Source organism: Anser brachyrhynchus, assembly GCF_964034855.1.
Source record: "Anser brachyrhynchus genome assembly, chromosome: 1".
Classification (NCBI taxonomy): Eukaryota; Metazoa; Chordata; class Aves; order Anseriformes; family Anatidae; genus Anser; species Anser brachyrhynchus.
In genome coordinates this window covers 107748745-107773718 of record NC_137694.1, presented here as the reverse complement: position 1 = coordinate 107773718, position 24974 = coordinate 107748745, and the positions used below count along the sequence as shown (strand labels likewise).

At 34.3% G+C, this 24974-nt stretch overlaps 1 protein-coding gene across 1 annotated transcript in view; it reads left to right on the top strand.

Moving 5' to 3' along the window:
* The window catches only part of TMPRSS15 (transmembrane serine protease 15), a 57456-nt gene that overhangs the window by 4080 nt on the left and 28402 nt on the right, over window positions 1-24974 (top strand). Inside the window, 12 exon segments of the mRNA XM_080564861.1 lie at window positions 218-259; window positions 2895-3037; window positions 4756-4804; window positions 7780-7819; window positions 7821-7872; window positions 9826-9945; window positions 16064-16172; window positions 18728-18837; window positions 20236-20373; window positions 21630-21779; window positions 24218-24320; window positions 24806-24956. Of these exon segments, the coding sequence (XP_080420987.1) occupies window positions 218-259; window positions 2895-3037; window positions 4756-4804; window positions 7780-7819; window positions 7821-7872; window positions 9826-9945; window positions 16064-16172; window positions 18728-18837; window positions 20236-20373; window positions 21630-21779; window positions 24218-24320; window positions 24806-24956 (1207 nt within the window).

The following is a 24974-nucleotide window of genomic DNA, read 5'->3' as shown; positions in this document are numbered from 1 at the left end:
CTATCTGGCAAAAAAAAAAAAAAAAAAAAGAAAGAAAGAAAAAAGAAATAAAATAAAAAAATCTGGTAAATGGAGTGAAGTCTGTGGTATTAATTTCACTTGCACTGTTCTTCATAAAGTCTTGATTCTACAAAACAAGTGTACTGCTGTCTCCCACTATTTAACAGTTCCAGAACACTCTTCATAAACTTTCTTTTTTTTTTTTTTTTCCCTACAGGAAGCCTGAAGAAGGTCATGAAAACTTCACGTCTCAAACTGGGTAACTACATAGAACAAAATACATAGGCAAGAGACAAGGAGATTAATTTAGAAAATTACTCTGTGGGACAATGAATAATTTAAAAATGTGTTTTAGGATTTGATAAGTCTCTCTGAAGAGCATATGAAGTTTGATATAATCCATACCTTTCCTCCAAAAACGTCCTTCAAGATTAGAACAAAAGAAAACGTAATAGTCTCTGGGATTGTCAATTCAGAAGAAAAATGGGAAAAGTAAGAACAGTGACATAGATAAGAAACTAGTTAGAAAGGAAGGTATATTGTTTTGTGTTAAGCTTGCTTGTGAAAAGCTACTTATACAGGGGGGCTGATCTCAGTATTATGTGTGATCATATGTAACCTATGTTTTAGAAAAATATTTCTGCTGAAGAAAGGTCAGGTGACACACTATAATAAGCAGTAACAAAACAGAAAAGAAGATCAGGAGTATAGGAGAACTGAAGGACCTTGAGGAATGAATGACAAAATTAGTTACCTTATATGCAAGACGAGGCAATGAATAAAAAAGTGGTCATTACATGACAGCTGATGATGTTAATAAACATTTTCTCTGTAGAAAATATGAGAAAAGGAGGAATTCTATATATGACAGTACAAGAGGCAGTGGGCACAAACCCACAAAAGAGGCCCCATCTGAACATAAAGAAAAACCTTTTTGCTGTGGGGGTGACTAAGCACTGGAACAGGTTGCCCAGAGAGGTTGTAGAATCTTCCTCTGTGATGATATTCAAAGGCCATCTGGACATGGTCCTGGGCAAGCAGCTGTAGGTGGCCCTGCTTGAACAGATGGGTTGGACAAGATGACCTCCATAAGTCCCTTCCAAGCTAAACCATTCTGTAATATTGTGATATCAGCTGTTCTTTCTATAACTGTGATATAATTGCTTTCTATACATACATAAAATGGACAAATATTTAGATGAGATAGTTCAACTGAATGACCATGCTGGCAAAAGAAAAAGAGATATTTGCCAAGCGCAAGTACATGTATGCTGAAAATGAGAAGCAGATTTGAAGTAGAGCAATCATTTGATTGTAATAGTGAGGGCATAAAACTAATTAGAAAGAGGTAAAGTATGATCACCTTATGAAGGGTTTTATAATATCAAGGGAAAGAAGTAGGCAACAGAGGAATAGGTCCCTCCCAGGCTGTTGTCCCTGAGTGGATAGGATCCAAGTAGCAAAATAAGGTTTCTGAGCACACAGTAGGACGTACCAAAAATTTTGGTATTGAAGATAAAGACATCTCTAAGCTAGTTGCTCAGGACTCACTTTTATAAGCAATGAAAAAAAAAAAAAAGTTACTTTTAGAGTTTTTTCATCTAGTTTATTCAAATGCCTTTTTAGGAGGAGATCAAAGAATAGCTCATTTCCTTCCATGACCTACAACGAAAATCTAGATATCTGCACTGTAAATATCTATATTTGGTCAAATGAATTCTGCCTCTGTATCTTGACACTGAAACCAGAGAAGTCACACAAAATCTGATGTCTATGAATGTTAGATCTTGCTTTTAATATATCAGAAAGTGTCTGTCTTCATTTTTACTTTGAAATAATACTAGTTTATCTCATAAATGATTTTCTGTTTGACTCTTTTAATTAAAAAAAAAAAAGTGTTTATCCCTTCTGGCAACCTTGTTATTTTATCCTTGAGACTCTGCTGAGTCACAAGGATAGCAATAAAAGCTTTTGTTTACTCAGCATGGCCTAAAGGTTATCAGAAACAAGTAAGAAAAAGGAGAGTTCTTCCGTATATTGCAAATTGTGCTCAGCACAACTGCAAGCTTAATCACCCCGTATCAAAAAGCATTTCTGAGTCTGTTGCCATTGGATATTAGAAATGCTTAGGAATAAAGAAGATTATACCTAAAATAAGTAAATGGAAAACAAATGAACAAACAAACAAACAAACAAAAAAACAGCAATCATCATACTTTGACACTACCTTAATTTAGCTACAAATATAAAATGTAATAATAGTGTCTAGGAGGGATGGGAAAGAGACAAAATTCTAGATAAAATTCAGGCCCCACAGAAATTAAATATAGTTTAACCACTTATTTCAAAATATCTGTGATTTCAGCCTTTACTGTTTACTTATGAGAATACAAATAATCACACAACGGATCCTCATGGATGCAGAATCCATACATGATGTTTGATATATAGAAGTGATCAGGTTGTGTTATATCTTTTATAATGTGAACATTTCAGGGTTGTTAATCAATATTTTAGAGGTTAAACTAGGAGAGTTCAATAATTAATAAACCTACATCTCCTTTGGTTGACTTGAATTCAGCTCCATTGCAGCAATTGATATCAATGCTGTTATTTTTTTTCTCCCACATTGAATATAAGAGTTGCAAAAGAAAGAATAAATGTTTCTCTAACATTCAAAGCTACCTGTTACTTAAGAGCTATTTCTTCATGTGTCATGTTGACCAGCCAACACTTTATGATACTTTGAGTTTTCAAATGGAATCCTGAGGTAGAAGGGACCCACAATGGAACCTGTGTTGGAATGAAATATTGTCAAAGTATTAACTAGCAAAATTTCAGATTTACTGCATTATCTTGCTTAACTAACTGTCTTCTCTGTTTTATATTGCTAGTGTTGCTGTGATCTTCAACCTTTATCTTACCCAGAGGGTAATGGTTGAGAAAATAAAAAATGAGTTGCTTTTGGGTATTGACGCAAATACAACTGGTCTTGTTCAGACTTTGAAAATTGATGTGAACAGCATACAAATCACAGGTAATGCTAATAAACATCTATTTTGATACAAAACCTTGAGAACTGCAGTTAACATGTGCAATATCTTTGGATCCCAACCATCAGAAAGATGTTCATGGTTGTTCTCTTTCTCCACCACACAACCTATATGAGCAGGTGAAAGAACCTTGTTACCTAGAAAGTATGAATCAGCTTAGCATATGTTCACTAAGGAAGGAACAAAGGACAAAGTAATTAATTACAAGTCATAATCAGTGAATTTCATCTCTTTTACGTAGCATAACATTTGTAATTCCATTGCCCCTCAAATTAATGCAATTAAGCCCCAACTGTGGTATTTCATATGTAAATGCAATTATCATTTTGTTTTGCTAAAGAATATGGAAAAGGGCTCAGCCTCATAGTGTGTGAGGACTCATTTATTGAAAAGATGTCAAAAAGAATAACAAACTGAATACAGAATGTAGCTTCTGGAGAAGTATGCCCAAGGAATCGACTTCAAATTTCTCTGATACTTAGGTGAAATGTAAATGACTAAATTAGTATAATACTAATAACTAAATTAGTAAATAGTGTAGACTAAATAGTGTAAATTTAAAGACTAAATGATTTTAAATTCAGCAAATATACAAATATAGTGATTTCATGCAAGTATGAGAAAAATTTTCAAAGCCTAAATGGAAGCCCAGCAAAATCAATGGAAATCTTTCTTTTGACTTCAATAAGCCTCCAAACAGGCCTTCATTGGAGATAATGATAATATGTAATTTGAATCCTTAGAAGTGGAAGATGACATCTGAAGACCTGATGGAACTACTATTAAGTAGCTACCAATTGCTTAAGAAGAGTGGGGCATTTGTTGTGCAACATCTCTTACTTTATTCCTTGCTAAGTGCTTCAGATATTCAAAGGCTAAATTCAGCATCTTGATATCTTTATTTTTCTTTACTACTTGCACCACGTATAAGTTGTTCTAAATAACTGCAAATCACTGTGGGAAGTGATTGCTTATTGTGCTTGAAAAATGCCACCAAAGGAAATTACGAAGAGCCTGTTAGAAGGCTATATATCTACTGATGAACTTCCAAGTAGTCAAACTTTTCTCGATGTGCATCATTAAAATGCCTCTCTTCACATGAGATTTCATGTGTCCATTCCATCAGGAGTGCTGCAGTAAAGTAAGAACTGTAACTAATGAAAAATCATAATCGTACATAGCACTTTTACTTCCTATATGTCATTATGTTCTGCAAGAGAAGTTTTATTTCTATTTCAAAGAGGGAGGGAACTATAACACTGTAATCAGGTGTGATTTGCTTGAAATCAACTTCCACAGTGACTAAAAGTAGCTTTCTTTCTTGCAAATCATCCCAGGTTAATTTTAATTCATTTATCTGATCTAAATACTGTCTATGACACAGGTGCTCTGAAAAGCTCCTTTGTATAAAAGTGTCAAGATAGAGATTTTCCAGATGAGGACATTTTATGTGTGAGATAATGAATAGGGATTGATTGAAAGAGGAATTAAGAGACCTTGTCTTCTCTGGAAGGTGAGAGTTTTGGAAAAGGCTGGGAACATTGTGAAATGGTCAGAAGGAGAGATGCAGGACACTGCTAGTGACTCAAGAGAAATAGTCACAGCTCGTTTGTTGTTTGTTTTTTACCTTCATTTTCCTGAGTTGTATAAAACTAGATACTGCACTATAAAAGGAGTTTATAATGAACTTCCTTTCTTCCAGAGTTTGCTGAAAATCTTACTACAATGTTGCCTTTAAATTCATCAGGTCAGTATCCTTCATAAAACAGAAACTATTTTTTGTTATCAGTACAACAGAAGAAACAAGAATTGTTGTTCAGTTGGTATAACTTAGCAAAGCTGCGTTGACTGTAATTGAGTCTTGACAGGTAGGGTCCATTCAGTGATAGTTAGCTGATCTTCATCATTTCTGACCATTTGAGAAACCAGTGATCTAATGCCTGTACAAAAGCTGTAAGAGCTTAATTGGAGGATTAAACAAAAGTTGAATCTCTGTCAAACAGCTGAGTCACAAGCTGAAGTCTTTACAGATTCAGACAGGTAAATGAGGCTAGCCTAACCACATGCTATGGTTACTGATATACTAAGCAGTGTTAGTAGACTTTCATTCCACTGACAGTCTGAAAGTCTTATGACAAGCCAAGATAATACTTGACGTTTTAATACTTGGCTTATATGAGCAAAGTATTTTTCAGTAGTCTAACGTAGTCATTGTTGAGTAATCATTACTACACTTTATTACCAATGGTACAGCTGAAGACTGATAATATACTGGTTTTCTCCTAGCTATCCCTTCCTCTGGTATGCCGTTTCAATGTGCCTGTGAGTCCTAAGGTCAAAAGCAAGAAGAAAATGGGAGTGAGGGGGAAGTGCCAGAGGAAGGGAGAAGGGAGCTGGGAGTTGTTGGCATCCCACGCTGGAACTGTAAAAATGTTTCTAGCATGGATTCATTCCTCCTTGCTCTGAGGAAACTTGCTTGAGGTCACAGAATTATCAAATATCCTGAGTTGGAAGACACCCATAAGGATCATTGAGTCTAACTCCCAACTCCGTCATTTTTATATGCTCACTAACAGTCAACTTCTTTGTTCTTTCTTTTTCAATTCAAAGACCACATTTTACCCTATGTGGTATGTTTACATCTGTTGGAACTTGGTTGTGCTCTCTCCGTTGAGCCTAAAACCAGCTTTATCCACCTCACATGTTCCTTAGATTGCTTAGTAATTGACCACATGAGGTTTGTGCTTATACTACTGATGCCTTCGTCACTGTCCTATGCTTTTACTCTCGTGGCTTTTGTTATCAGCTTGCATGTGCACTTTGGGGAGCACCTGTGACAACCCGTTTATTTTCTCAACACCCTTCAAGGTGTAACTTCCTGATACTTGTCTTATTAGAAAAGCCTGCTCATGCATGCGTCCATGTTTCAGGTCATTGAATGGTTCATTCTTCCCAAAATAATGGTCCATTAAATGATGCATAGATAGGTATGTATATAGGTAGATACATACGTATATAATTCTTTACAAACTACTGTGAGGCCGTGAATGATGTCCTTCCCTGAATGCAGCTTTGTGAGAACAGTCCATCCAGATGCACCCTCCCTGCACCTTCTGCTGGGCTCTCCTCTCTGCCAGAGGAGCTGTGCCCTCACGTTTGCTGACATGGAATGGTCCATAATCCATTTAATAAAAACTGGCCTAGCTTAGCTTAATAGTGTTTGCTAAACCAGCACATTTTGGTAGAACATTACTAGGAAGTCCTCTTGCAAGTTTCTCCACTAGTAGGTATGGAAAAGCAGGAACATCTAACAAAAGTAACTGTCTGTAATGTCCAATGATCAGCAACTTCTGCCAGCAAAAGTCTGGTGGTAAACTATAGAGAAGGCCTTACTGTACCTCCTACTATTCCTTCTAGCCCATCATCTCATCAACTGAGAGAATCTGTTGACTGTAATGACAAAAATTTAAGTCTTAATGTAGTAAGTAAAAATAGTACAGAGGCATACTAATCCAAATTCAAAGAGGAAAAATTGACCTTTTGGGAACCAGAAACTCCAGAGACATCCTCAGTAAGAGGAAGATTGCTATTTAAAAAAATCACTAGTGGGAAAGTGTGTTGGAACAAGAATTCAATTTTTTTTTTCCAGAATGTTTTTCGATTTACTATCATTAATACAAATCCATTTGTGTACCTAGACATTTGATTATTTCTAAATACGTATAAACATTATGTCTACGAAGCTGGTGAAGGGTCTGGAACACATGCCCTATGAGGAGTGGCTGAGGGAACTGGGGTTGTTTAGTCTGGAGAAGAGGAGGCTCAGGGGAGACGTTATTGGTTTCTACAACTACCTGAAAGTAGTTGGGAGTAGTGTGGGGAGCTGGGGGTCGGCCTCTTCTCACAGCTAACTAGTGATAGGATTAGAGCGAATGGCCTCAAGTTGCGCCAGGGGAGATTCGGATTAGAAATTAGGAGACATTTCTTGTCAGAAAGAATGGTCAGTTATAGGAACGAGTTGCCCAGGGAGGTGTGGCATCACCATCTCTGGGGGCATTTAATGAAAGGTTGGACCTGTCACTTAGGGACATGGTTTAGTGGGTGATATTGTTGGTAGGTGAACGGTTGGAATAGATGATCTTGAAGGTCTTTTCCAACCTTAATGATTCTGTGATGAAAACATTTATGTACATATTTCCAGTATGTAAATGCACAAATACTACACAGATTTGAGTCTCCTCACATGCTGAGATAACCAATGTGTTAAGCAATGTTATTTATATTAAAAAGTACTTATACATTCAGTCATAATAAAGTCATAACCTGTCTTTTTCCAGCAGATCCCATGAGTCTAATTACAAGCTCCCTGACATCAGTTCCAGGTCAGAACTTGTTTATTTACCAAGAAAACATTACTTTTTGTTTGTTTGTTTTTTGTTTTTTTTTTTGTTTTTTTTTTTTAATAAATTAATATATATAAATATATATAGAGAGAGAAGTTACTGAAATGTATAGGACTATGTATAGAGGAATGAGATTTAAAATACACTAGGGTTCCATATTAATTTTCTTATGTTTATTCTGACATTTGACCATCAGGATCAAACCAATTAAGGTGGCGTTACTATATCATTACCTAAGCTGTGGGTTTGGGGATGCAGTAAATAGTGCAGATCTCATAAGATCTGAATATCTGCTTCTTGGTTCTGCCGAAAAAAACACAGAGGGGCTACAAGAGAGCACAAAGTAGAGTTCTAACCCAGGGTTTGTGTTTGCCCAGTTTCAGAACAACTCACCACAAGCAAGTTCACAACGTCAGGTAGGTAACCTCATATGGGGAAAAGCAGAGTGGCTATAAGAAACAGTCTGAGATCTTAGAATTGACTGTTTTTGTACATTGTGTTCTTATATGAATTCTTGCATCCCATTCATGCAAGTATACAATATGCAGGTTTACTTCTTATTTGACTAGGGAGACCTCTTAAAAAAGAGGTAATGTATTAGACTGTACATTCTACAAAAATGCTTCGTGTATTATACACATACTGATATGATAATATTGATATCACAATATTGATACCCATACTGAATGCTCATTTTTGCTTCATAATATTTGTTCATGGTTTTGGGAAATCTGTAACTGATAGCAAATTCTCACATTACTTCTGATAATGGAAAGACAAAGCTGTTCAAATCTTTGAAAACCTCCTCCAGTCTCATTAAATGGTGAAATATATATGATATTTATAAGCATTTTCTAACTGGTCTAATGTATTTACTTCCATTTCTTAGTTGAGTACAGAAATCATATTGCAATTTAGGGTAATTTGCTGTTTCAAAAAGAAGTCAAAATGTTTTACTAGAAAATGTTAATTTCTTTATATCCAGTAGATGGCAATGCTGTTTAGTTTTATGAGTGGAAGAATAAAGCTGGAATTGATCATGTCATTTTTAAACGTTTTCTTGTGTATTGGGCTGTACAAAACATACTCTGAGATTATTGGTAGAGGTTTTGTTCTTGGTCTAGAAAGCACAGTCTCATCTTTGCTCATCTGTGGCAATTCGTTTGTTGACACTATCACGTCCAACACTTGTCTTAAATATTTTTGGTTTATTTCAGCTACCAGTTGGGTTCAAAATGGCAGCTCTTTTGCTTTACACTCTTTGTGTTGCTAACATGTAAAGCATTTTGTAAAGCAGTTTGAAACGCTACGGTACGTCCAAACAAATTCCAGTCTTTGTCACTTATACTGAATATCTTACACATATTTACTTAATCTGATTAAAGAGTAAGAGTTGCATGAAAAATAAATCAAACAATAATGTCTAGAGGATGCAAGAGGCTGCTGCTTTACAAATTAATATTTTTGCTGCTTACATAAGAAATTTTAGCCTCTACCTCTGAGCATTTAGTGAAGTAAAGAAAAGGAGCTATGTAGAGAATTGTGTATTTTCATAATATTTAATAGAATTTTCAAGAATTATTAAATTGGTACTTATCCAAAGCTGATATTAGCTGCATGTTTTTGTTTACTTTAATATGACCTACTTCTTAGTTCTACAGATATCTAAGACTTTTACATACACCTTATATTCTGTGGATGAACATTTATGTTCTCGCAAAATGCTATCAGCAAGATTCCACAGTTTTAAGGATCAGCCAATGTATTCTTTTTCTGCAGAAATTTTTCTTAGCTAACGAATTTTATTTTTAAATCTGAAAAGAATCAGGTTTCTGATATTTCTAGTATTTCCAAATCCAATCCTAAAGGCTTTAGTTTTCAAGATATGCTAATCAAAAAGTAAGTTTTTTATCACAATGAGGTTCAACATTGTGATGTGTTGAGATTGAAGAAAATAAACTGAATTATATTAAACTCAGAACAGAGATTTTTCTCTGTTATTTAAACCAAATGACAGTTTTCTCATGTTATTCAAGCATAAGAAATTGGAAAATGTGTTTATTATATTGCATAAAATAGTATATTTAGGTAGAGGAAGAAGATGGGAACTCATAGAATTTTTCTTCCAGCCCTACTCCAAACTTAGTTTCAAAATACTATGTCACTTCTCAGAACTTCTTCACTCTGTTCCAAATTTACCATTTTAGTATGTGATATTTCATTCCAAACTTTTAAAAATGCAGTTTTGTAAAACACAATAGAGTGGTTGATTTGATTTGTGCTAGAGTAACCAAAGGTAAGTCAATTTTCCTTTGTAGTGTAACTGCAATACTGCTTTGTTGTTATTGCTGTTGTCCTTACTATTTCAGTTGAGTGCTTGCCACTTGATGAAGTTTGTGCTGATGGTGTAACCTGCATTAGAAAAGATTTATTTTGTGATGGAGTCTTGGACTGCCCGGATGGTTCAGATGAATCTGAAAAAAGATGTGGTAAGAATGTAAATCCCTGCAGAACAGTCTTTTCGAACATACTTAAACCTGTCAGTATTCTGTAAATAATTTACAGCCAATAAATTGCATAATGAAGTCTAAATCAAGTCTAGCAAAAATAATAACAAGAGGGGTTGTTATAATAATATTATTGTAAATTGATTTTTTTTCTTTAAAATTCTCATTAAGAAAGAATATGCTGAGTAAATAAATAAATATCAAAAGCTGGCTATAGTAATATAGCATAACATCAAAATTCTTATTTAATATATAAATATTAAAAACTATAAATAAATATAAAATGCAAAATAATGTCAAAATTTCATATGAAGTTGTGTACTAGTAATATCAAATAATGTTGTTTCCAAACACATCAAAATTATGACCCTATACAGTTATAAAATCACATTGCCCAGTAACAGAAACAACTTACTGTCATATTTGGAATCAGAAGAGAGGTTTTGCTTTTGATTCCAACATTAGGAATATCATCATACATAATACTACAAACAACTTTTCCCAATAACATATTCTCTGATACAATAATATTGTATCTCGGTATACTGTATCATACAGACAATGTATTCTTCTTACTAATTTATTGTGAGATAATTGATTTTAGATTCCTACATAGAAAAATCAGGCAAGGAATAAGCTAATATACCAGGGCCCATCTTTAAATTTCTGCAGTGTTAGCTGTAAAACATCTGGCTTTTCCTGCTAAAATCCCCTATGCTTCAACTAAAAATGTACTCTCTAATACTAAAGCTTTACTGAATGTACTATATGTTTAGATAAGTTTGTATAATTTCTTGATGTGCTTTTATTAAAATTATGAATTAAATTAAATGATAACTGAAATTTGCCCTTTGAGAAATAATTAGATGCCATTGAGGATTTTGAAGAGAACTTAAAACTACTCATAAGGCAATAGAGAAAATGTTTTTTTCATTTCAGTGAGAACAAATTTAGATCAATGAGACACCTTTTTGAAAATGTAGCTACCGTTCAATCAGAAAAGTTATTTTTCTTAACAAAATCAGCAGTCTGTCGCACACGAAGGAACACCTACTCTCTCCTGCCTCCACATTCAGAGACTTAGGTGGGTTGGTGAGTGTGTACTGCATTTTGCAGCCACAGATGTCAAGTGTGACTCCTGCTGTGGCAGGAACTGTAACTTCGTTTGTTGACCGTGCACTTGCACATCTGACACAAATGTTTGATTTGCTGGCACCACAGTGAGAGATGCAAGATGATGATGTAAACATTTGGGCAAAAAGCTCTAGGAGACCCTGCCTGAGCAGGGGATTGGACAAGACGACCTATAGAGGTCATCCTTCCAATCTCTGCTATTCTGTGATTCTGTGAAAATGTTACAGAACTACGACCTGATTGGTATATGACTGAATAAAAAAATAAATAAATAAATTGCATCCTTCACCACCAGTGAGCTTATTTGCCTAGCTTCCCTAAGCACCTTTTCATGCAGCTGCCAATGTTCCATTTAGCAGTGAGCACTGAAATTGTACCAAGGATTCTGTTTGTGTTGCTGGTTACCAAATTGTGTATGCTGCTTTTTGGTGGGGAGGCATATGTGTTAATGTTGCCTGCATTGCTCTTCACAGTCTCAGCTCCCAGTCTCTAAAGTTTTCTTGCAGAGAGAACTTTTTAAATTTTCTGGGAGACGTTGGAACAATGAACTCCCTGATTATTTTATTTTATTTTATTATTTTATTTTATTTATTGTATTTATTTTATTTTATTTTTAATATATCATTTGTTAGTAAAGGAATCTGGAAAGCTTATTTGTGTTCTGCTGTGAGAACATATTTCTGAGCTCTCCTGGGAAAAATGGTGGGGTCAGTCTAGTTTGAGTTTTCAGAAGCATGTTAAATGTTGGACTCTGCTTTAAAAACAAAGAAGAAAAATATTTTTTAGAATCTGAAATAATTTTAAGAATTTTAATATAGTCATTGCAAGCCTGTTTCTGAAGGCTGGTGGCATGCTGACCCCATCTGCAAGTGGAATCTTCTTTAGAAAAAAGGCGAATTGCAGACCTGCCCATTACCTTCACTTTTCTGAGTGCAGCCAGCTCAGAAGGGAGACTTAGTCAGACCCTTTAAGGAAAACATCCATCAAAATACTTTGGTAGAGTATCCACTGAAATGCATCCAAATCTTTATTTATCATAACAGCTGCCTCCAGCTAGATCATAACAGTGATGAGCTCTGAGCAGGTCTCTCTACATTGGGGAAATCTGAAGGTCCTAGGGTAGCTTCAGCTAGACCTTTGCTCCATTGGAGAGGCTGAAGTAACACAACTCCAAGGAGTTATTCAGTCTTTCATTTCTAGCATCACACTGTTTTTTTAAGATGTGGGTTTTGGTTTTGGTATTCTGGTGGGCTTTTAGTTTTGTTGTGGATAGAGCTAAATAAAAAGTGCAGATCCTTATAATAGTTAATAATTAGTAGCATACATCTCATAAAAACAAATGCTTTTTAGTTAGTATTAATTATTAGGTCTCATTTCAAAAGTTTTGCTCATGATTTTAAATATACTACAATCACACCTGTTACATAAGAGAGAATTTAATTGATATTCATACATTGATAATTCACCTGCTTGCATTCAGAGTTATGACTCAGCTATGTCCTGGAGCCTGTGCATGAATTCTATTTGAGCAGAGTTTTTCAGCTGAGGCATAGCCTCTGATGCACATGCCTTTCTGGATCTGATTTGCATCTCTCCCTGACTCTCTGCAACATAAAAGTTGTGAGTGCCCTGCTCCTTTCAACTGAGTATATTATTTCTTGATCATAGCCAAATTTCACCAGTCAGTAAAGAATATGCACAACTGAGCTGAAAACTACAGGAATATGCATACAACTTCAAATGGGCAGAAAATCATAAAGAAACTAGCTGTAGTTATAATTTGCTTTAGGTAGCTGGATGGGTCATCCCTGATCATTATCACTATTGCCTGGTATTTCCAAGCAATTTATTCAGTTGCAATTAGATTGGCAGATTCAGTTCATAACCTTAAAGAAATGCAATTCTGGCTAGGGGACAAATTGTTGCTCCATCACACTTACTTTACATTTTCAGTCTTAAAATTTTCCATCCAAAAAGCAGAGAGCTTTTCTAAATGTATATATTTAGATTTCCTAGCAGACTTTGCAAAAACAGAGGAGTGAATGGCAATAAGCCATATGCACGTTTGGGATACCTGCCAATTTTTCCATTCCTTTGATTTTTCACTTATGTCTCATCCCTAGAGTAACAATACAATCACATAAAAGCTAAAAATGTCTATATTTTCAGAAGTGCTTCAGGGTTTTACAATGAGATTTACAGGTGATACATGATTCTTGCTACAAGTGTTCTTGCACACAGTGGAGTTGCTGCTGTTTAAGCAACTTGGTTTGTTTTTTCATCTTGATTATTTTTCTGTCTAATACTTCTGAGTTTATAGTATGTTAGCAGTTTTTAAATACAGGATACAAGTGTGAATTTTAATGGTCTCTTCCTGTCTTAGAACTCAGGAAAATCTAAGATTCTTAGCAGAGTTTCAGACTACTGAACACCTTCATTTTTGCGTTTATTGATGAAAATTATCTTGAAAGGTTTATTTCTGGTTCTGCAATGAGTGCAGTAACAAAAGACCAGTGCAAAAGTACAGTAAGCAATTTCAATGAAAGGGTCTCTAGAGAAATGTGAAAGTCTGAACAGCACCTATTAATAATATCCAGCAACGCTGAAAAGCAGCCATGTAGCCTGTAAGTGTAAGGAAAGGGGAGACTGGAGGCTGAGCCCAGAAGGTGTTCACTTTGCATCCTTTCTTTACAGTTATTATATGTCTAGGCTAATATTTTGTGATTAGATACCTCACAACATTACTAGAGTATTGAGAGAGATTAATCATATGGAAGCCAGCAAGTAATGCACTGCTCTTGGCAGAAAAAGGGCTTGTTGAATGAAATATGTGGGCTTCATCTAACCAGTTTGAGGAGCTTCTCCCTGGATTTCAAGGATAACAGGATTAAGTCCTCCTCATGTGCCCTGTATGCAACATAACTAAATAGAAATGGACACAGATGCATGTTGGGAAACAGTTAAAGTAGTTCCTACAAAAGATGTCTCCTGTCTTAGAACAACTGAATTAGAAAAACTGAAGCTCGCATTAATTTTACTCTTCTCTCAACACTAGTAGCACCGAGAGAGGACGTCTAGTTCATATCATTTGTTACTGCTGCACTGACTATCTTGTACTGGGGTCAGCTGCTTTGCTGTTCCTGTTCATAGTATCTCTTACTGTTTTTGATGCTTTTCTGTGTTCCTCATACCTATTGGTTTCCATTTGGTGACTGCATGTGGAAATAGGTGGGCTGACACCTGAAATTCATCCCTGGAGTATAGCCAGAGTTTCATTCTGGTATAAATGAAAACTAAGCTCTTGGATGTTAGATAAATGATATTTTTTGTAATGTCTCCATTTAATGTTTTTGTTAATGATTTCTTCTTTTTGTCTGCTATTTCAGAATGTTTTATAAATATTGACTTTGGAAAGGTATCCATAACGTTTTCTCTGTTCATTAATTAAAGAAATTGCACTGTTTGGGGGAGATGGTTGTAAATATTAGCCCATTGGTAAAGACAGGGAATGTATGAATTCAGATGGACAGAAAAAGTACTTCTATGCCTGCTCTAAAAGTGTAGTCTAATCTCATAAAAAAGTTATATAAAATACTATATCTCTTTCATGGACCTGTTTTCTCTATGTATTTAAAATTTTACATGGTCTACTTTCCTCTCAACATCCATGAAGATTGCAAAATGGAACATGTTTCTATTCCAGCTTATGCATCAGACAAAATTGTTAGCGAAATTCATTTTACATGGTCCTTATTAATACAGTATTGACTGAGCCTGACAGAAACAAAGCTTAATTTTTATTTTGTTTTTGCTGTCGTGATGGACAGAAAGAATTTTATGATTTTAAAATGAACAGACAAGGAGCCCTGATTTATTATTTTATATAATAATTTCCCAGAGGAGTACTATGTTCAATAAAATTTCAATTTCCAATATGATTGATTATTCATCATTTGAATAGTCATTATAGGTATGATTTCATTTCTGATGTTAATGAAAATCTCTATCTTATTTCTGGTTATAAACTTCAAATTGATGAACTTACCTCTCCAGATAGTCTTGTACTGTACTGATTATATCCTTACTTGAAAGCTCTGTGATGCTTTCTTGAAAAAGGGAAAAAAATAACTTCAGAGAGAATCCTGGCATAATGTTCAGTGAGGATGCAGCAAAGTCTTAAACAATGTTTCAGTGTCTTCTGCAATTATATAATTCAATGTGAATTAACATTTCCAATCTTTCTGAGGTTTAGAAGTACAGATTATTTTTTTTTAAGTAATTGATTTTTAAACTGAAGAACATGCATGAGATGGTATAATGCACCAAGTAAACAAAACTAATAAAAGCCTTTTGAAAAATTACATGATGATGGATGAGATTTACCTTAGATGAATGAACTCGATAGCTAGCAGGAAACTGGGAATATCCACTTATCTTTCTGAATACTTAGTAATATGTAAGGCGAGGAACAGGGAGATCATAAAAATAGAGAGACGAATAGTGAACCATATCCCTTCTTGCATTTATTCACGATATCAAGTTTCTGATAGTGCATGAACAGTTTCCTCATTTAAAGTAGCTGTAGATAGGAATTATTAAGGCAAGATACTTTTTCCTTACAAAGGTAAAAAATAAAATGAAAGACAGTTGGATTAGTTGAATCCTACTGGATTTTAATGAGTTTGATTAGTTTATATTAGTTTGGATTAGTTGGATTGTCTCTGATTTAAACTTGAACTGTCTGTGCTGCTTTTTTTTTCACATATAGTAGTTTGAGTTTAAGTAGTCATAGGAATTAGAAATGAGAGTGGGTTGGCAGTGTGTTTTAGTTTATCTTCCCAGTGTGGCTTACAAAGTATTTTCTAGGTAATACTTGTAAACCAGTATCTAAGGTCACTCTCATTTTGACTCTGCTTCTGTTTTTCAAATGACATTTTGACAAATGTTCTTCATTATATCTTTACAGCTGCAGTTTGTGATGGAAAATACATGCTGACTGATTCCTCTGGGTCTTTTCACTCTATGAATTATCCGAAACCGTATAATGCAAATATTGTTTGCCGATGGATTATACTGTAAGCCATTTTCCAACAGTTTTGTAGCTAAGATTTCTTTGATTATGAGGTGTTGTTTTTTTGTGTACCTTATGCCATTTCTATTCTCAAATACCCCAGCATAGAAAATAAATAATACATAATGGCATTTTCTCCCTTGTATTTACACAGCTTTTCTTTAAAGACTTGCAGGCCTAAAACCCATAACTATACCACAAATTTTCCCACTTGCAAGGATTCTTTGGCATGATTTTGATAAATCTGCTGTGTTACATGCATGCGAAGGAACAGATTTTTAAGCTCACAACAAATTATACAATTCAAAATAATTGCAAGATATCAGTTTCAAAGTATTACAGTACATACCAGTCTTTAGGTACTGTTTTTGTATAAGACATCCCTGTTATTAACAGCTGGAGTATTCAAGAATTCCCTTGTTCCTCTTTATAGCCCAGGGAGAACAAAAAGGTAGCCATAGTACGTGATAAATCTCATCCTCAAGTACTCATCTAAAATAAGTCAATGGTCACGAGTTTTAAGCTCCTTAAAATCCACAGAATGATTACCAGTTCAAAAGTTGCAGCATTGAGAGACAGTGATTCTGATCATGGCTTTGTAATAATAGCCGTTCTTTGATTGTGAGAAGTATTAATTTGGTAGAAGAGTTTCAAAATAGTTTTTCAAAATAGTTTAAGGAAATACCTTTAAAATTGGAAAAGATTTGAAATTCTCATTCCCAAAGGCCCCTTTCACAATACTACCCTTTGAGCTTGTTCAGGACTTTCATCTTCACCTTTATACTTCAGGGGAAAGTCATAGTTTTTCTTGTCTTTAATACATTCATTCCTTCTCAGCTTCAACAGTACCATTCACCAATAATTACAGGCCACAGATGATGTTAAAATACAGTGTGTTACAGGAAAAGCACAAGACTGTATATTTCAGCACATACGCCTGACTTGTTTCTCAGTTCGTGGCGTTACAGAATTTGAGCATAATAAATAATTTTGTCTCAAGTGAACTACTGCCTTCTAAGCTGTTAATTTTGCTTCAAAGGCTGGTGTAGTGGCAAGAGGCAGTGTACTGAGTAGGTGTCTACATGGGCTCTGTAACTGTCAAAAACTTAGTTTGGGAAATACTCATGGATAATTGTGAATAATACAGTACAGGTGCTGCAGATCTGTGTAATTACAGATTGATCAATGACAAAAGCAAACATCTGGTTTTATTTTCCAGTTATCTGCTTTAGAAAATTGTAGTATCACTGAGAGTAAAGGCCTGAAAAGTTCAAATTGTGTGTCCCTTTAGAGCAGAATTGTTCCTATGAGGGAACCTTTTGGGTTTTTCAGTTACCAATGAGAGATATTTTGTACTATTATTTTTATTATCCATATGAAAATGTGTTAAAAGTTATAACACATCCAAGATTTGCTTTGTCTTCTGCCTTTCTTTCTGTCTAGAAAAATTTCCCTGTTGTCGTTGGGTAAAACATTTACATTTTCACCCCTCTAACTATTCCGTGAATGAAGAAGTAATTTCTTCTCCTTTCAAAAGTAAGAGCAGTGAGTTCAATGTTTCTCCAACAGATTAGTTCATCTTTGCTTTTCAACTACTGTTTTACTCTTTTCAAACTAAGGATGTTTTTTAACTGACAGAAAAACATTTTTCAAAAAATGCAAATACTTACTTCATGTTTCCCTACTAGTCACTTCTGATGAGCACCAGTAGATTGTTGTTCAAAAGTTATTTTTACTGAGTCTCTTAATTAGAGAAAGCAAACAAACAAACAAAAAACAAAAACAACAACAACAAAAATGATGACATAAGAAGCTAAGATAATTTTGATATTACAGCTTTAGAATTTGGACTACCATGTATGTAACTGCTTAAATATAGGTTACTACAGCAAAACAAAACCCAGCAATTTTTACACTTTTGTTAAAATGACGTCTGCTGTTAAAACTACTAGGTGATATTAGGTTTGATAACACATTCCCAAACAGTGGTTTCGAGATCCTCAAATCTTCATGTAAATACTGTTTTGTGTAGGAGACTTTTTTTTTTTTTTTTTAACTTTTGGAAGACAGATCTTGATACACATATTGATACCATTATACCACTTCTCTGACTTGGTGAATTCTGCTTGAGCAGTTAGATGTTATCATCTATCAATAACATGCACTAAAAAGAGATTTGAAATTAATGATCCACAGAGAAAAAAAAAAAGACTGTCCAACTGAATAGCATGTTCTAAATTTTAAGAAAATTGAGTTCCTAGAATATACGTGACTCCAGTGAGTAAAGGAGTAGTTCTACTGTTACAAATGGTTAATTCTCTATTCCATCCATAATTTTACAAACTAAAAGTTAGCCAAATTGCTAATCTTGATTAATAATATCAATTGGTGTAATTTCAGTTTGCTTCTGAACTGATTGTTGTTCAAGCACACAATGAATTTACTACAATCAAAAACAAGCAAACAACAACACCACCAACAACAACAGCAACAAATATTACTGGAGAACATGGCTCTTCATTTATTTTTTTTTTCTGGTTTATTTTCCTGTTATCTTAGAGTGCCTCAAGGGTTGTCGATTAAACTGAACTTCACTTCTTTTTATACACAACAATTTGCAGACAATCTAGATATTTTTGAAGGTATAGGACAAAACAAGACTTTAAGAGGTAAGGTTATTTTTCAGTTGATACTGTTTTTTCATTAATAACATTTAAGTGGTAAAATAAGTGTTAAAAATTTGGAAAAAAAAAAACAAACTATGTGTGTATGTCTAAGTGAAAGAATGCATCTGTATACAGTTTTCCATTAGACAATTGATCTTGATATACTTAAATGCTCTTATGAAATAACCAGAAATATGCTTACGTATATATAAAAAATCACAATAATTTTACAGGTCTTATGTGAACAACAGGTCTTATTTGAACAATCATTATAACTTGAACAGTGCCATGGTCTTTCTGGGTTTGTGTTTCATTGGAAATACGTTGTCAGATGATCCTTTAACATTGCACACAGTGAAATAAAATTAAGGCATTTAAACTGAAGCTGATAGAAGTTCTATGGTTCTCCCTGCAATTTATTATATGCATGACGTTACTACCTCTATATTCTATTCTGGAAAACTGGGATTCTCACCATTTTTCATGACTCAGTCTGTCCAGCTGAATTCCATCACAGATGGAACACACATACTTGGAGATAAATATCTAGATCAGGAATATTTCTAAGTCAGAAAGATCTTTATTGTATACTCCTATTTTTGGAAGCAGGGAGAGATTGGGAATGTAGAATAGTAAAAGACATCTGAAATACCAAATGGAGAAATTCTACCCCTCCAGTACTGCTCTGAATATAATCCCGCTTTGGGATTTAAATTTCCATGTGAGAGAGTGCTTCAATAATATTCTCTGTAGGAACCATTAACTTGCGTATTTTGAAAGACTGCTGTGGGGGTGACTGGTGATACTGCAAAGATGTAAAGACAATGTTAAAGACTGTCCTTCAGTGGGTTGCCTAAAACGTTCTAAGGTACATTTCCAGTAGACTCTACATTTAAGTAAATAAATTAATTTTACAGTAATTCAAAATTTCTTTAGTCCATGAAATTCTGTAAGCATATATACTAATTATGTAAGAGAGTAAGTATATCTAATAAAAACACATAGTCAGTATTGTTATTCTAGAGTTTCAGAGTGCATATCTGTAAACCTCAAGAAAATCTGTAGCATAATAAGCATGAATAAGAAGATTATAATTTTGAATATATGGGTATTTTATAACAAAATAAAAAAATAATCACAGTGTAACATAAAAGATGTTTCTCCACTAGCTGATATCCATATTGACAGATAAGTGAGATGGGATATGCAGAATAATTATATGGCAGCCAAACCGAATGGCTTCAGGGTTTCAAAGGCCTTGTAGACAGGATCACTGTACAAAAGAGAAAGCATTCTTTAAGACTCGAAAGACTAATCCAGTGTGTTTTTATAACAGTACTGGAGATATTAATGCACATGTGATTTCTTTTTCTCTGACTATTTTATTCTGCTTGTTTTCAGCTTCTCTCTCAGGGTCTAATGCTGAGACAGTATACATTTTTTCTCATGAGGCTACAGCTGAGTTTATATCTGATTATTCTGAAAATTACAATGGCTTTAATGCAACATATACTGCATTTAATGCAAATGAGCTAAACAGTAAGTGTTCTTTTTTGTTTGCTTGTTTTCTAGAATGCTTGGTGAAACTATATTTTCAGTTTGATAAAATGGAGATGAACAGGGAAGCAGTATTTTCTGGCCTTAGTCCCTTAATTTACTCCACATTGAGAAATTTCATCCTGTTTTAAAGATCATATCATTGATTTCATTAGGACTGTCCACAGGCCTACAGGCCTAGATCTGGTAATAGGGTAATGCCTTACAAAGACTGTGCTGTGAAAATAAGAGTAAAACTCTGGCCATATCAGATGGCCTTCAGATTCCGCACTGTCAGTTTGTTAACTGATGAACACTGTGGGATCACCAATGCTGATCACTATTTTGTGATCTCCAGGTCGTACCTGTTCTCCAGAGTTTCTGATAATCTAATTCATTGCCACAAATAGCAGTCCCAAGTGGTAAAATTAGCATTCAGAACAATACGTGCTTCGGTGACTAGACATTAAATAAATAAATAAATAAATAAAATAAAAAATCCAGATGCAGTAAATCTATGGTGAAAACAAAATGCAGCAATGTGACTCATGCTCTGGTATTCTTTAGTAGTCAAGAAATAAATTTAGAGGCAGATTCGGCAAGTGAAGGCTGCTTCAGCTGCTACATTTTGAGAAGGATATGGATGGGGCATGTGACTAGGAAGGGATATGCTGCAGAAAAGACTCAGAATGCCAACAAATTCTTGTCACATGGAAATCCTTGTTATGGGCAGAACTGTGATTCAAGGCACCATGAAGAGATAAAATGATGGGAAGAAAAGTATTGAGAGTGTTGCAGCAAACACATGTGATCAATAAGGAGCAAAGGACAAAGACAGAGACATTTCTGGTGTGTAAAGCACAGCAGTTATATGTCGAGCTTACAGGTGGAGGCTCTCATGGGAATCTTTCTGCTGGAGCAGCCCAGACTGCAGCTAAGGAAAGAGGAGGATTAGTCCTTAGGGTTAGCTATGCAAGGGGTACTCTCTCATTTCCCCACCACTTACTGGTGAAGGATCAAGAAAGAAGTTTGATGAATAAGTACAAGAGCGTGTCAGGCCACCTTCAGCGATGCATTGTTTACAGCACAAATGACACATTTATTTGAGTTGCTTAGAAGAGCAAAATGAGAGTCACCATGGGCTCTAGTTTTCAAAAACATTTAAAAAATGTACACCGTTTGTCACTCATTCTTATGAAATTCTGAGAAAATACTTAATGTCTTTGTCATTTTTATATACTAGAGGTTCTTATTCACAGATTATGAGAAAGTCTATTGCACTTTTGAAGATGGCTTTTGTTACTGGAGGCAAGATTTAGATGATGATTCAGACTGGGAGAGAATTCAGGGCCCTACCTTTCCCCTTATGAGTGGTCCTGATTTTGATCATACATTTGGCAACATGTCAGGTAAGATCAATAAATTGCTTGCAGATTAAAGGAAAAGCTGCTTTAGTTATATAACTGTAAGCTGTTTTCTTCATAGTGGTATTATTAGGACGTAATTTTATCTGCCATAAAAATCAGTCTGGGCTACCATGCAAAAAAGTTTATGCAACTGATTATCATCTTGTATAAATACACCAAAACTAAAAGAAGAAACAAAGGAATATATACATTGTTTGAAGTGTGAGGTATTGAGGAGTTTGGACTCTATTCAAAGTGACTTATCTGTTTGTCTAAGGGGGAAAAAAAATATATTTACTTTTTACTGAAATTACTTCTTTTTCATCCCGATCTACCACTCAAAATCAATATATACATATATATATATTTATATAAAATTGACCTGCAAGGTACATATGGTACAGTTACAACCGCACTGCAAGAACACCGATTATCAGCACACATGCAGAACACAAACACACCACCAACAGCAAAATAACTTAATTGGAAGAGCAGTCACATCATGCGTGGATTTTAATTCAACAGATGATAATGAATAGGAATCAGATTTTGAATGTGTATGTTGAATGTTTTTCCAAGAACTTGACTTCAAAAGTTTTTTCTTGTTCAACAGAAAAAACACAGAATCTGTCTCAGCTGATTTCTCAGTCCAATTAAAACTAGTTAAGATAATTTGAATTTCACAATGACCATATATATTCTGTGCAAGACAAATCATATGCAGTGATAAATAACTGTAAAAAGTGCAAATTATTCTGGCAAAATTTACTCTTGGGAAAAGAAAAATGTTGTTCAGTACATTATTGCATACAGATTATTCTCTCTGAGTAAATGAACATTTTCTAAATAATCTTCAGAACGCTGTTTTGTCTTCCCTCTCAACTCCTAGAGTATAAATCAAATGAAAAAATATAAAATTTACTTAATAAAACTCTTGACAGTGATTTCTAGCTGTCTTGAAAGTGCTAATATATCCTAGATATTTTTCGCTGTACTAGATCTCAGCTGACATATATAATGTTGCTATATGTAATGTTACCTTTATGTTGAATATTCATATTTCTATTACCTGCATTTGAAGTAAAACTGCAAACTGCGACATTAATATCTAGGTATTACATAGACACTGTAGTATTGTTTCACTACTCTTGAATAGCAGGGGATTTAATACATACTTAAAAGACCTCAAGGCCTCAAGACTAAATCTCTGTAATACTGTAGACCTCCACTAGAAAATATTTATTTCAGTTCAAATTAAGCTTAAACCTCATTTTGTTTTCTCCACATCTGACTGTTTTGTACAGTATTACACTTCATACCAAAATGATACAGGCAATATAATAAATATCCTAACAGTGATAATGCCAAAGGAAAACCACATTCATTACTGAACAAAATTTCTTCCATTTATTCTGAATTCTCAGAATGAATGAATGAAACAAAAACAGGGACCTGTCATGTTGGCTCTAAAATGAATGCCATGCTCATCTTAAAGCTAGACACCATGTATCTTTTAACATGTGCTTTTCTAAAGCAACACAGGAAATTATTCATATTTCAGACTTTTTTTTTTTCATGTACTTGAACTTTCTGTGTGAAAAAGCTAGCTCATCTAGAAGTGTAAATAACAGAATATAATATAGTGTACATTACCTAAGTATATTTAATATAAATTCTATGTGTATAATATTGCATATGTAGATATTAGGAATATAGGTTCATAGATAGATATAATAAAATCTAAGATTACAGACAAGATTTCAATAAAGCAAGAATTTTCTTTTAGGACTTTTAACTACGCTAAATTTTGCTTTTCTTGTGACAAACCATAATGTGTCTGTAGCCTGTCCTCACATTATATTTACGTTTGGCAGCAAGAAGTTCAAATTCTCAGCAGGAAAGAATTAATTCAGAAAAGGATTAAACAATAAACAAATAATGTCCTTTCTTGCTTATGTTGCTTCCTGTGTTATAAAATATTAATGTAGTCACTCTCTCTCCCCAACACACACCCCATATTTCCCATTATTATGTGGATAAAAATTATAGCATGTCACGAAATTCTATTGCAAATCTACAAGCAATGTCAAACAGGGGGACATTTTTTATAAACTAAGCAGAAATCACTCAGGTAAATTCCTGACATTACTGAAGAAAAGGTGAATCTCCCACTGACTTCAGAAGGGCTAGTTTCTGATTTCATGTCTAGCTCTGAGGACCATCTGACAAGCTTAGAAGCTCACTTTAATGTTCTTGACTGATGAATATAACTCAGGGTCATTGTTCACTTCTATTTTGTCAGGAATCCTCCAAGTCATTAAATCTGTGCTTGATATTACTGATACCATTTTTAAATACAAAAACTTGCCCTCATCAAAAAAGGAAAAACAAAAAATAAAAATAATATTTCTACTGACTAAAATGTGCTCATTATTTTGCAGGATTTTATATTTCAACACCCATAGGACTTGGATTCAGAGAAGAGAGAGTCCGGATTCAGAGTTTGCCTTTGGTCTCTTCAGATCCATCTTGTCTAAGCTTTTGGTATTGTTTTGTAACCTCTGCAGATTAAATCATTCCTAAACACATACTTTGTTTAAGAATAAAACAAAATATTTTTCTTTCATATATATTAATGCAAGTCAGTGTGCTAACCATACAAGCCTACGTCTGTTTAGATTTCCATGACCAATCTTGACTCCAGAAATTTTTACTCCATTATAGGTTTGTCTTGCAATTAGCTTTAGTTCCCATTTACACTCTGCAACCAGCATGTATTTCTATACAGAAATACTAAGAATCCCTGAAATGTTTTTGTTGTGACGCTTAACTAGGCCTACACAGAAGATACAGCAAAAGAGCAAGTAAAACTTCCAGTTTTAATTGTACAAAATGTTTCATTTTGTTTTCATGCTCACTAAAGTTTAGTTCCAATTTCATAAAGCTGTTAAAAAAATAAAAAGCTTGATATTTTTTCATGAAATTTCACTTCAATATAATAATAGAAAACATTGTTCTTACCCCTCTAGGTATTACATGTACAGTCCTAATGTTTACCGTTTAAGTGTTAGCATAAGTGATGCACAAGGTGTGGAAAAGATAATTTTTGAGAAAGAAGGAAACTATGGAAACAACTGGAATTATGGACAAGTAACTTTAAATGAAACATCTGATTTTAAGGTTTGTTAAGCTATTAGT